Source organism: the organism of the source record quoted next, unplaced genomic scaffold (assembly GCF_019419815.1).
Source record: "Pyrus x bretschneideri cultivar Hongxiangsu unplaced genomic scaffold, Pyrus_bretschneideri_v1 Contig4, whole genome shotgun sequence".
NCBI lineage: Eukaryota > Viridiplantae > Streptophyta > Magnoliopsida > Rosales > Rosaceae > Pyrus > Pyrus x bretschneideri.
The window spans coordinates 4036521-4050000 of record NW_025999723.1 but is presented as its reverse complement, the minus strand read 5'-3'; the positions used below and the strand labels follow the sequence as shown (position 1 = coordinate 4050000).

The 13480-nt window shown below is 37.2% G+C and overlaps 2 protein-coding genes and 4 non-coding genes across 6 annotated transcripts; all 6 read left to right on the top strand.

Annotated features, from left to right (window-relative positions):
- The first annotated feature begins 2847 nt into the window (after positions 1 to 2847).
- Positions 2848 to 4836, top strand: LOC103959778 (cytochrome P450 77A1). The gene has a single exon (XM_009372135.3). It carries the CDS (start codon positions 2996 to 2998, stop codon positions 4607 to 4609), a length of 1614 nt encoding a protein of 537 aa, XP_009370410.2. The 5' UTR covers positions 2848 to 2995; the 3' UTR covers positions 4610 to 4836.
- Positions 4837 to 7257: 2421 nt separating this feature from the next.
- On the top strand, positions 7258 to 7363 carry LOC125469022. Its single transcript, XR_007251344.1, has one exon. It is a non-coding gene; the product is annotated as a small nucleolar RNA Z107/R87 (small nucleolar RNA).
- A 139-nt stretch (positions 7364 to 7502) lies between these two features.
- Positions 7503 to 7601, top strand: LOC125469016. Its single transcript, XR_007251339.1, has one exon. It is a non-coding gene; the product is annotated as a small nucleolar RNA R30/Z108 (small nucleolar RNA).
- Positions 7602 to 7693: 92 nt separating this feature from the next.
- LOC125469023 lies at positions 7694 to 7782 on the top strand. Its single transcript, XR_007251345.1, has one exon. It is a non-coding gene; the product is annotated as a small nucleolar RNA snoR31 (small nucleolar RNA).
- A 67-nt stretch (positions 7783 to 7849) lies between these two features.
- On the top strand, positions 7850 to 7946 carry LOC125469021. The gene has a single exon (XR_007251343.1). It is a non-coding gene; the product is annotated as a small nucleolar RNA snoR31/Z110/Z27 (small nucleolar RNA).
- Positions 7947 to 10722: 2776 nt separating this feature from the next.
- On the top strand, positions 10723 to 11485 carry LOC108867686 (glycine-rich cell wall structural protein 2-like). Its single transcript, XM_018649021.2, has one exon. It carries the CDS (start codon positions 10777 to 10779, stop codon positions 11182 to 11184), a length of 408 nt encoding a protein of 135 aa, XP_018504537.1. The 5' UTR covers positions 10723 to 10776; the 3' UTR covers positions 11185 to 11485.
- The last annotated feature ends 1995 nt before the right edge of the window (positions 11486 to 13480 follow it).

The following is a 13480-nucleotide window of genomic DNA, read 5'->3' as shown; positions in this document are numbered from 1 at the left end:
CACCCATTGTATCGGCAAGACTTTGACTACACCGAACAAGCTTGTGAGCAGGCATGGCCGCATGCAGTTGTTACAGTCCTTACCAACTCACCAGTTACACAAACTTATAGCAAGAATCTCAAATTACTGGTAGTAGTACGCGTGGTGGTAGTTGATGAAAAATATATATCCCACCATCCCCATTTATGATAAATTGTAAGATATGACCATCAACTAAATATATATCCCACAGATTTAATAATTAATTTTTGCACCGAATGTTCCATGTTTAATTTCCCTTCCTCCAAATTGCTCGTATAAAAAATACATTGTGAGTTGTTCAATGTTTAATATACCAGTATCGGTGGAAATATCAATATGCAAATTTGTGGAATGTCGACAAATGTATAGAACATCGATATCGGTTGCCTTTGATGGAAATGATGAAAATTTAAAATAAAACTTTAGGAATTGTCTGACATTGGTTTTGATGAAATATAAGAGTTTTTCTAATAGTTTACATATGTGTCGGAAATAGCGACAATATTCGTTGATTTTAGCCTAGATATAAGAGTTTTCCTTACATGAGGTGAAGTTTAATCTTCACCCTTTTTCCATATCTTTCTCTATTTTTTTTTTTTTAATATTTTCATGGAAGAAATTTTAAACATTAGAGTTTCTTTATCTTGTCCTCATGAATAAATATTTCACAATCCGGCAAGTGGTTCTTCAAGATGACTTGAAGGAGAAGATCATGGACACCTATGAAAATTAAAATTGGTGATATCATGTGTACTTATATGATGCCATTGCCCTTCTCTTTTCTTTTTTGGTCCATTAGGGAAGCCATGCCGTTCCCAAATGTGAGTGAAGTCATGCCGTTGCCAAATGTGAGTGAAACCATGAGCAGTGGAGGTCATGGGTAAAGCCATATGCGATGGTGGATCTAAGAAAAAAATATTCAGGGGTCATATTTAAAAGTTTAAAACATTACCTAGACATATTAACTTTAAAAATTAACTCATAGTTCCATCATTCATAATTTATAGAATAAATAACAATACAAATTATAATTGTCCAAGACGTGTTTTCAGTATAAATTAGCATGCTATCACTCAACCCCCATTAGGTTATGCAATGAACTTTCACAATTATTTATAGCAAAAAAAGATCTCCATTGAAGTAGTAGGAACTAGTAGAATCAAAATCAATGTAATTAGTAAATACACGTTCCTCCCATCTCCACCATTTTATATTTGCAAGACTATTGGTTCATTTCAATTGAGAAAATTCAGCTGACCCCGCTTGCCCCTTAATGGATCCGCCAGTGGTCATATGCTATTGCCCTTTTATTTTCTTTTTCTTCTGCCATGAACAAAGTCATAGGTAAGTAGGTGATTACGTGATTAATTGGGCACTCTAAAAAGATGGGAGACGCGTAGTGTTAGTGCAGGCTCGAAAGTCAAAAGGTTAATGAGGCATGTGCATGGAAAGCCTGCCCTAAAGACGTTTGTGTTCCTTTGCTGAGTGCCTTTTTTTTCCTCTCTTCCTGGAAAATTCACTCTACTGATCTCTGGCCTGTTTTGTCTGGTATGAAACAAAACGGTCAAATAGTGCATAACAATTTAACATATAGAAAGTTGACCGTGCTGCCGAAGATTAATTGGTGTCCATAGAAATTACATGATATCAACTTAAACTTTATCCAACATATTAGGCCATCTCCGACAAAAGCCTAAACATAATTCAGTCTAAAATTATAATCTTGCAAAAAATTATTTTTTGATAAACAATGTCAGGTCATACTCATATACTATTTTTAATCGAAAAGGACTAAACCTAGTCCCTTAATAATTTATTATTTTAAACCTTATACTTCAAATTTATTGATTAATTTAATTAAATTATTGTTGCATGTTTTCAAATTTAACCGTTTAATTTGAATCAATTATTGCAACTAAAAATCTAAATCCCCAAAAAGGGCTAAGAGGGGGTCTATATTTGGCCAGCTTGATACCACTTTGGCCAATAATCGTTTGGTAGTGTCCATAGAATTATATCTTAGTCATTAGTTGGAGATAAATTTTTGAACAAATAAGATCATTTTTAATTTTTAAATATTTAACCTTCGCAGTTGAAGATAACATTATTCTTGCTGTTTCATATCAAAAATGTTCATTTGACCCCAATGATCACTCATTTCTGTAGTGTTTATCTAGACTTACACGAAATAAAAGTTGGTAAAGTGATAGTGTTTTAAAGTCGTATTCAAAAAAGCAATAGTCATGTTTCTAATCCTCCAATCTACCGGCAAAAGAATTATACCATTTGATCCTTTATCATCCAAAAAATTGTAAAAAAAAAAAAAAAAAAATGCATCATATAAGGATTTTACCATGAATCCGTTTTTCTTTTACTTACAAATTTTACAAAGAGGTATGCTTGTGAGTATTTTACGTGTTATAAAATAAGAGAGGGATAAATAAATTTCTATCATTTTTTCATTTAGAGGAATGCAAACCAAAAAATGTATAACCAATAGAAATTGAGCACGTTAACGCTTTAGTAGCAATCCAACCATCAACTTCTATATCATTTAGCTTACAAATTTACAAATTTAATCTTTTATTACTCCTTCACTTATATATGATATGTGGAGTATCTTGTAAAAATCTCTGTCCTTTACCAGCCACAGCTAATCAAATTCATTGCTCTGTCGGTAAAACAAACGGAAGCAGGTGGCAAAAGATGAGTAGGTGAATCCATAAATATTACAGCAGTTAATGCTTTTATGATGTATAGCAAAATTATACGGTATATTAGGTTTAGGATAGTTCACATCCATAAGCTTCATTCTTTGAATATATATGTTGTCCAAGCGAATACAAATGCCACTGGACTTTCTCTATATAAAGTGCTCAGCAACTTCATCAACCTAATCATCTCTCTCTTTCTCTGATTTTAAATTTGTTTTGGTTACAGAGAGAGAAGTTGATATTCTAAGCTAGGGTTATCCATGGAGGGGGTGATGATGGACGTCGTTCTGGTGTGCTTGGGGCTTGTGTTTTTCCGGCTATGGTGGCGTTACTGGTCAGTTACTGGCGATGGGCGTAAGAACCTTCCGCCGGGGCCGCCGGGGTGGCCAATAGTGGGAAATCTAATCCAAGTCATCCTTCAACGTCGGCACTTCATCTACGTCGTCCGCGACTTACGTCCAAAGTACGGACCAATCTTCACCATGCAGATGGGGCAGCGGACTCTCATAATCGTCACCAGCTCCGACCTCATCCACGAGGCCCTCGTCCAGAGAGGTCCCGAGTTTGCGTCCCGCCCTGCTGACTCCCCCATCCGCCTCCTCTTCAGCGTCGGAAAGTGCGCCATCAACTCCGCAGAGTACGGCCCTCTCTGGCGTACCTTGCGAAGAAACTTCGTCACCGAGTTGATCAACCCAGCGAGGATAAGGCAGTGCAGCTGGATCAGAAACTGGGCTATCAAATCCCACATGGACAGGCTGTTAAAGTTCGACGGCGGCATTGTCCATGTGATGAGCGAATGCCGGCTCACCATCTGTAGCATCCTCATATGCTTGTGTTTCGGGGCGAAAATCTCTGACGAGAAGATCAAGACTATCGAGAGCGTGTTGAAAGACGTTATGATGGTGACAACTCCGAAGCTCCCTGATTTCCTGCCAGTGCTGACTCCATTGTTCCGCAGGCAGGTCGGGGAGGCGAAAGAGCTGAGGAGGAGGCAGTTGGAGTGTTTGGTTCCACTTGTTAGAGACAGAAAAGCATTTGTTCTTGAAAGTGATAATGTTGAGGATGAAAATGTTAGAAAGATAATGGTAAGTCCAAAGGGCGCTGCTTATATTGACTCCTTGTTTGAGCTGGAGGTGCCCGGAAGAGGAAAAGACGGCGGCCGCAGGCGGTTGGAAGAGGAGGAGCTGGTGACGCTAGTCTCCGAAGTCATTAACGCCGGGACGGATACGAGTGCTACTGCGTTGGAGTGGGCTTTGTTTCATTTGGTGATGGACCAAAAAATTCAAGAGAAGCTCTACAAGGAAATCGTTGATTGTGTAGGGACGGATCGCAGTCCTTATGCAGATCAACAAAAGCCGCAAGAAGAGGTGATCACTGAGAGTGACGTGGAGAAAATGAGCTACCTTTCCGCGGTGGTGAAGGAAACATTCCGGCGTCACCCGCCAAGCCACTTCGTCTTGTCACACGCAGCAGTGAAGGACACGGAGCTCGGCGGGTACACTGTGCCCGCGGATGCGAGCGTGGAGTTTTACACTGCATGGCTGACTGAGGATCCGGAGATGTGGGAGGACCCGGGTGAGTTCCGACCAGAGAGGTTCATGGCGGGAGGAGACGGGGTTGACGTGGACGTGACGGGGACCAAAGGGGTGAAGATGGTGCCGTTTGGAGCAGGCAGGCGGATCTGCCCGGCGTGGACGTTGGGAACTCTGCATATAAACCTGCTGCTTGCCCGGATGGTGCACGCTTTCAAATGGTTGCCAGTGCCAGATTCCCCGCCGGATCCGACTGAGACGTTTGCTTTTACGGTTGTCATGAAGAACCCTCTGAAGGCCATCATTGTTCCTAGGTCGTCAATGTCGTCAACCAAAATCTAATGCTTGAAGACCAGTATTAATCAACTTGGTTTATTAATTGCTTACTGTTATTATTACGCAAGATTGTTTACTGTTAACGTATTCTTAATTATGTTCTAGACTTGTGGGAGAAAACTGTACAAGTTGGTATTGTAAGAACTAAGGAGGATGTGATATGAACAGATTCATCTGAATTTGTATTCTGAATAATAAATAAAATCCACTGTACACTTTTGCTCTTGCTAGAAGCGAAGGGACAATCTTAATAGATTTAGAGCACTGTTTTATTTTATTTTATTAATTTTTTTTATCTTTAAAAAAAGAAAAAGAAAAATAAAAAGAAAAAGAAAAAGAAAAAAAAGGATTAGTGGTTTTGTCATGAAAATTCACTATTACGGTAGCCGGGAATACTCGCAAGGGCATTTTAGACTCTGTTGGCCACATTCGTGCGATTCTTCAGCGCCAATAATGGAATCCAAGACTTGTCGTGTAAAATATGAGCTTGAAATTCATCTACAATCATTGGGTCACACCATGGTGGTTAGATTTAGAACACTTTTAAGTTGTAACAATGTTTTCTATCACTTGCTTTGGCCATAAGACCATCACCAATGGTTAGGGAAAAAATATATATTTTTAGTTATTTGCTGACTAAATTTAAAGTTTTAGTGATTAGGAGGTAAATCTGATGTCAATTTTAAATTTATTTTTTATTAGCTTAATGGGAGATTCTTTGTTCCACTTCGATTCGATCAATAAAAATTTTGTTTCAACAATTTTTTTTAATAAATATAACCACTTAAAGCTCTACATTAATAAGAAAATAATATTGACAATTTGGTTGGAGAAACACAAAATTTGACATAAGACTTTAGATTGACACATCAATCATGAATTGTATTTTGACTATTATAATGTGACATTTATATTGTAGATGATCTTTTTTTTTATTTTAATAATAAAGGACTCATATTATAAATTGTTTAATTTTTATTTATATGCATTTTTTTGTTTACAATTTTCGGTTAATTTTTGAAAAATGCTTTTTTAGACTATCTTGGTCAAACACATAATATGACCGTAGATGGTTGACTCATGTTTTATGATTTAAAGAAGAAGTCAAACCATCATCAATCGCCACACCATACAATTTACAAAAAAATAATTTAAAATTTTAGTATCTTTAGTATCCCCTCATTTTGATATAATCTATCTTTTTTTTTATTTTTGGGAATTGTTATTAGCATTCCAAAAATCTCATTCTATACTCCAAATTTTCTATATTGGAAAAGAAAAGAATGAGATTTTTGAAGTGTAAATAACACTTTATCTTTTTTTTATTTTTTTAACAAACATTTTCACTAAAAAAAAATTGACTGTGGCCATATAGAATTGGAGGGATCGTGCTTGTGCTCCAAAAGACAACGCCACGACATTAAAAAATAAAAAAAAAAATAAAAAATAAAAAATAAATTATTGAACGCAAGGGCCTGCGTCGCCATGTGGTCGGACCCCAGTAAGTGACCGTACGATTTCAACCTTTCACTTAATCTAGAGTCTAGACCTTTAATTATCTGCACGTTGTGGTCCGCGCGCTCGACATGGGTTAGAGGGCTTTATTGTGCGCGCAGGGCCTGCGTTTTCTCCATTGCAAATGGGCAAAAGCTGACTCATATCCACTCATATTTTACCCCCGTTTAATAGCAGGAGAAGGCCTTAGGTGCGATCATCATTGGTGGTCGGCTCTTCGCCTTGTGAGAAAGGGAATGAGACACAATGGAATTGGCCTTGTGGCGTAGGGATGTTTTTCTCTGTGTGTGTGTCGTATAGCCCCCGGAACCGGTATTTGGATCAAAGAACTTCTTCAATAACACTTGTATACCCACCCCAAAACTAGAAAACTAACATTATTAACCCTTAAGTACATGCGTTGGAGAAGATTTGGGGGCAAAATTTTCAGTTTTCAAGCTTCTCATCGCCATCGGAGAAGGTCTTGGGTGTGGGCCACCATTGGTGGTGGGCCCCGTTGTGTAGTGCAAGAGGGGTTCGAGCACCAATGGGCCCAGGTGAACATGAAAAGATCAGAGGGGTGAGGCATGGAGGATTTTGTGTGTGTGGGTTGTACGGCCGCATGGTTCGATTTTCAAGCTGAAGAATTTCTTCCATTGGAGATGGTCTTAGAAACTAGATATATACATTAGTTTTTCGAACAATTGTAAACTCTAAACTAACTATAAACTCGTTTGAAAATACTTGTAAAGCAACAGAAAACTCTTTTGATGAAAATATTTTTAAAACTAATCATTCGTAATCCTGAAAAAGCACTATCAAATTTGAAACCCTTCTTATATCAAGTGTTACCGCAATATAAAAGTCGAAAATAAATTATGTGGCCCATTGAAAGCCCATTTGTTTTCAAAGCCTAGTTCGTTGCTCTGGTTGGCAATTCGGCCCATTGAAATCCCGTGGTTCCCTCAAAACCCTAGTTCTTTCCATCTCTATAAAACGATGGCAGACGCCCACTTTCCAGTCAACCCGGCAGCGCCTTCTCCGTTCATGTTCATCTTCTAGGGTTTACTTTTTCTCTGTTTGGATCATCCCGATCGCCATTTTTTTAGCAGAAATCTAATTTTAGGTAGCAAAAAGTTTAAGAGATGGAGAAAGAAGGAGATTGGCGGTGATGACCCAATGAAATTCAAGCTCAACAGACCGGATTGTAGGCTTCTCTTTTCAGAGAATGTTTGCGTGTCGACAACCCCGCTGAACTGAGCCTTCTCTTTCTCTTCTTTTCTTCTCAATTTTAATATTTATTTCTCCAAAAAAATTTCATGATTTGGTTTTTCCTTTTTATTTAATTTGTTTTTAATTATTTTGTTTAGCTTAATAAAATTTCGGTGGGAAATTAAAGAAAAGGTGGGATTGCTATGAGGATACCAAGCTCCCTCTTCTGAGTAAGGTTGAGGAAACTTGCCGGCAGAATCGAACCTAATATTTATTAGCCACCACTGAGTATTTCTCCCCTTTTTTCCCACTTTAATTTTTTTTTTAAATTAAAATTTCGATCTTTTTATTTTGTTTTAATTGTGAATTTGGTTGTGGGAATGATGGATTGGGATGAAGAAATCAAATTATCCAACACTTGATCTGAGATATTTGTTATCGAGTGATGTTAATTGATATACTTCTGAATCTGAATTAAATATTAATTTAGATTTATTGTATTTTATATTTGTGAATGTTTTGATGGTTTGAAAATAAAAATTCATCAGGTGATGAAAAATGGAATAATCTTAGGACACCTTCCTACACTGCAAAAATCTTGCTGTGGATGAGAACAACTTTCCATTCTGATGATGATTTTTTATTTGAATTTTACTGCAACATTCGATGTTGCCACTATTTATTATTTATTATTTAATTTCTCTTGCAACATTTTTATGTTGCCAAGTTTTCTGCACTCTAAAACTGTTTCGAAAACTGATTTGTTTCTGTTTAATTGTAGATTTTCTTCCCATTTAGATTTTAAGTGGTTTGAAATCGAAACCAAAACGAACCGAATTGTAATGAATTTCATTGCGTTTCAAGCTATAAAACCACCGGTCCACATCGAACCGCAACTGAAACTGAACCACATCGAACTGAACTGCAACCGAACCACTCTACATTGAACCACATCCAACTGAAACTTAACTGCAACTGAACCACACTGAAATAAACCACAAAATCAATTTTGGTTCCGGTTTCACCCAAAAAATGTGGTGTCAATCCGCTGAACAAAAAAAGTTAGAAATTCTCACTTAATACTGTAGTGTGGTATATCTTTTTTTTATTTGCAAGTAAAAAGTTTTAGGTTCGAACACAAAAAAAAAAATTGGGGATCTATTGGGATAGTCGTGTGCCTAGATCATGGCAAGAGATTGTTTGGATTGGATTTTGGGGTATAGTGGACCGTTAGATGGATTTTGGGCTTCGTCGTATGGGTGTCTTTTGTTTTTACAAAGTTCCATATGATTTTTCAAACAACACAAAATAGTCCAATTCATGTTTGACCACCTTTACTCCACCTCCATTCTGGATTCAAAAACAGATGCTGGATTCTGTCAAGGCTTGAGTCTATTTGTTGAAACCTGTCACATGGTGGTACTAATTCACATTTATTCACGTAATACATGAGCATGAAATGTTTATATTTTCATCGAAATAATGTTAAGAAAAAGATACTCAGTGTATAATACAAGCAGATTGTATAACACTATCTGTAACACAGAGAAATGAAAATTTAAACTGTGCTGATGTCGTGTTATGTGGATCACTAGGCCCATTGGGGTCCTTGGCAAATGCGTCACAGTGAGGACATCCCCACAGTAACTAAAACCCATATGGCCAACTAAACCCTAGAACGAGCTTGGCATGTGCAAATATCTGTGCATGGCACTAACATTGCTCTCTCGATTCCAGACAAATCCAAGCTCCCGGATAACACACTTTTTACAACTTTGTATAAATATCTGACATAATATCCAATGTAGTGTATGATATATTTCGGATTTTAACCACCCAATCTTTAACTTTGGTAAGATTTTGAACCAAAAATTGAACGGTTCAAAAACCCAATATTCTGAAGCATCATAAAAAATCTCATACTTTCCATATCTTATTTCCACTTTGTGAGTAACATTCGCTGTAATATTGTTCTCCCAGATTCTCCAAAGAAAGTGTTTAAATGTGGTCCAGTGTTACTGTATATGCTAAATGTTTTTGTGAAGTGCGAAGTAAGCCACTTGGCCACCAGACTTGGCTATCAGAAACTGTACGTGCACCCTCAGATTCTCATCAAGACACTTTTGTTTAAATGGATCAGGACGAGTTGAACATCCAAATGACTCAAACCTTAGGTGGTGGAGGTGAAACAGGGTACATATGGCATGGCAGCCACTACACCACCATAACAAGAACAGAAGCTAAAAGCAACTTTAGCTGCTCTCAACTAAATGAAAATTACAGCAGGTGTTGTTTGGTTAGCATGCTTTCGTTGCCATGTGTCCCCAACGCAACACAAAACTGATACACTTGTGGATCTAATGGTCTCGTTCGGTACAATGGATGGGATCAGAATGGACAAACAACTGTTATCAAGATAGGCTGAAAGAAGAAATGAAAATTTTTGAACCAACTTGAAGATAGTAGATGAATTATTCAAGAAAATCAAATTGAAATGGAAGAATCCATTTCAATTCTCCTCAAAATGGGAGGACGAGGGAGAAGTTCTTCATGCATGTTTAATCCTTTTCCAATCGCTTCAAAGTACCTCAAATTTCGAAAGTTATTCATTTTAATTTAATTATTTATATCAAACAAGACTAATATTTTCTAATATAGATGAGCTTTACATATAATAAATTGCTATTTCTATAAATTAGTGTGTCAGTAAGTTAGTTTTGTGTGTCGAATAATTTATTGTCTCTATAATCGCATTGTTTTAGTCTACAAGGAAAACTTATCTAAACGATACTTCAATTTGATCCTCACGCATATTTTTTACCTAACAGTGCTTGATTAATATGATTTACAATAATCCCGTGGCATGAAACTCTTCTACACTATGGCACTTTTCCGTGAATCAGTTGGAGGGTGATTCATGTGCATGTAATAATCAGTTGAAGGGCGGTGGTGGGAATTATAATGATCTGTCCTTCTAGTGCTTTATTCTTGGTAAAATATATTTATACACTATATGCCGACCTCAGGACCAAATTGACTAATCCGAGTTATTCAATTCAGAGTAATGTTACATTATCACATTTTTTGTATTATATTTGTGTCATCTCTTTATGAGAAGTTTTCGGTGTTTTGAGAAACAGTCTGTACACCAAGTGTATAATCCAAATGGTTGGATATTTGAAATAAAAATTTCAATCACTTATATTATAACACTTGTTTATCGAACCATATTCACAACACATTAAAAAATTTCTCTAATTGAAACAAAACCTACCAATACATGTAGGTCCCTTCTTTGTTACAGATAGTAAAAATATCATTTTTGTTAAACATGTGAATAGGTCATGTCATCGTGGAAGTGCAAGTGCAATTGTGCATATCCATCAAACTCCATTATAAATGCCCACTCACCCGCATGCAAAAAAACCTAACTCACACATACTAGCTTTCACACAACCTAACCGAAAATGCAGCTCAATATTTTTCACTTCACGCTCTTCCTTTTTCTTTTGATCGCTGCCGCTTCTTGTTCTAGGGAAATCTCCTCAAGGAAGAACGAGGAGACCCCAAGCAGCGGTAGCGGTTCAGCCTACGGGCCGAACTGGGGCTATAATTGGGGGTGGAGTACGACCCCAGATGGCGGATTGGGTTATGGGTCAGGATACGGGAGGTCGCCAACTGGGTATGGAAGGGGGTACGGTTTTGGGTTTGGTTCTGGGGATGGACATGGCTCTGGGTCAGGCTACGGGTCTGGGAGTGGTGGGGCTCATGGCGGCGGCTATGGGTCTGGGGGTGGTGGAGCTCATGGTGGCAGCTATGGGTCTGGGGGTGGTTATGGTGAAGGTGATGGTGGAGCTGGTGGAGGTGGAGGTTGAGGAAGAAACAAGCACGGCTGATAAGATATTGGCCGAGAGTTTAGGGTTTCATGAGCCCCAGAGGCCAGTGTGTAGTGTGTACTATGATAACCATATTATAACTAGCTAGATATACATGTGTGTAAGCTTTTCAATAAATAATCACTAGACTTTAACAAAGAATATGAGTATTGCTAGTATATTTATATTTTCGTGTAGCAGTTCATAGTTTGTTGAGTTGCCATCTCTCTGGCTTATGTCTGTGAAACGATGACTGATATTTCTCTTCGCAATACTAAAAGAAAGTTTCACATTTGACTAACCCATTTTTCATATACTTCGTGAAATTTTGTTGTAGCTATTTGGGTTATATCACATTATCACTAATTGCTTTTGGTCGATATACTGATATTTTTTTTCTCGAAATTGAAAGAAACGTTCAAGTTTGGATCAACGACGTTTTTGTATATTAAGATCGAATCTCCTCTTACATAATAGTGTTTGTTGTAGGAAGTGAAATATTCTTCCCATTAAGAACAAAGAAAAGGATAGTGTTTAGGTAGGATGGATGTAGTACCCTATGAATAAACAAAAATGTTACTTTTACTACTTATTTGTGCATCTCTCTAATAGAAATGGAAGCCACATGCGTTGGCGGGGCTTACCTCTATTAGAGAGATGGTGGAGCCGGTGGAGGTGGAGGTTGAGGAAGAAACAACCATGGCTGATGAGATATTGGGCGAGAGATAAGGGCTTCATGAGCCCCAGAGGCCAGTGTGTAGTGTGTACTACGATAAAGCATATTATAAATTTATAACTACCTAGATACATGTGTGTAAGCTTTTCAATCAATATTCACAAGACATTGACAAATAATATAAAGCATTGTTGGTATATTTAATATTTTCGTGTAGTAGTTCATAGTTTGTTGAGTTGCCATTTCTCTCGCTTATGTTTTTCATTTAGTGGATAACTTTCAATCGATTGATATTTTTTTTTTCTCAATCCTGAAAGAAAGTTTCAAATTTGATTCACTCATTTTTCATATACTTCGTGTTAAATCTTCTTTTACATAATAGTGTTTGCTGTAGCTAGTAAAATATTCTCCTTAATATTTTGTTGTAGCTATTTGGGTAATAACACCGATTGTTTTTTTATCGATCTATTGATACTTTTCTTCTCAAAATTGAAAAAAAATTCAAGTTCGGATCAACAATGTTTTTTGTATATTTATATTTGTATCGGATCTCTCTTACATAATAGTGTTTGTTGTAGGAAGTGAAATATTTCTTCCCGTTAAGAACAAAAAAAGGGTTACTACTTACCAATGGCTAAAGCTCTGCCAGCTTGTTGCAGACTGAACTCTGCTATAGGCTCAGAGTTATTTTGAGATAGGATGGCTCAAAGTTGTTCGTAATTAACATCAAGGTTCTCCTTTTACGACCGAGCTACAACAAGCCAAGATCGCAACTCTAATAGAAACAGACGGTAAGCTCTCTGCCCTATTTGCTTGCAATTTTATGCCTTATCAAAAAAAGTTGGTTAACGCATCTATAACCTTAGACTCTTGAGATATACCCCTTGTTCAAAAAGGATTACATTTTGTTTCCTCTTGTTTTTTTATCCGTCCATACTATATCTTCTCTTGTTCAAAAATAACGTTAATACTTTATACATATTCAAAATGGTAAGTTAGATTGTTCAAATAGAGATCTTGCAAAACAACCACCACGCAACGCCTGGATCTACAAGAATGGCTATGTAGGTGAGGGGATCAGTGTTATGGTCACTTTGAGTTATGCTTGAAATTTGTGTATATGTTCACGTACAAGTTGCTACTCGCCTATAGACCGGGTTCTGGGTTCTTCCCTCAAACTCCCTAAGTGGTATTCGTATTGTAAAGCTATAAAGCTAGTCTAAAGTAGATTTAGGAACAAGGTGGTGGGTGGGGGTAAGAAGGTAGATGAGTTGTATAGGGATGGAAGTGCAGATGACTTGATCTTCTTTTATGGAGCTTCAGTGGATCAAGAACAATGAACAATTATAAAATCATTTTAAGATATCATGTCGTCTTATGTCACAAAAATGGTTGCTGGTCTTTTGTCTTCAAATTTTTTGTCTCCTCTGTGTCTCTTCTCTAGAGAAGATATCCTCTCCGAATCTCTTTCACCAAGGCCATCGGTTCAAATGATCCGGGCCTTTAAAATTTCATTCAACAATAAAAAATTATTGTAGCTTTTAAAGGGTTAAAACATGTGAGTTGTTGGATGGAATTTCAAAGGACCAGATCACTTGATCTGGTAACCTTGGTGGAAGA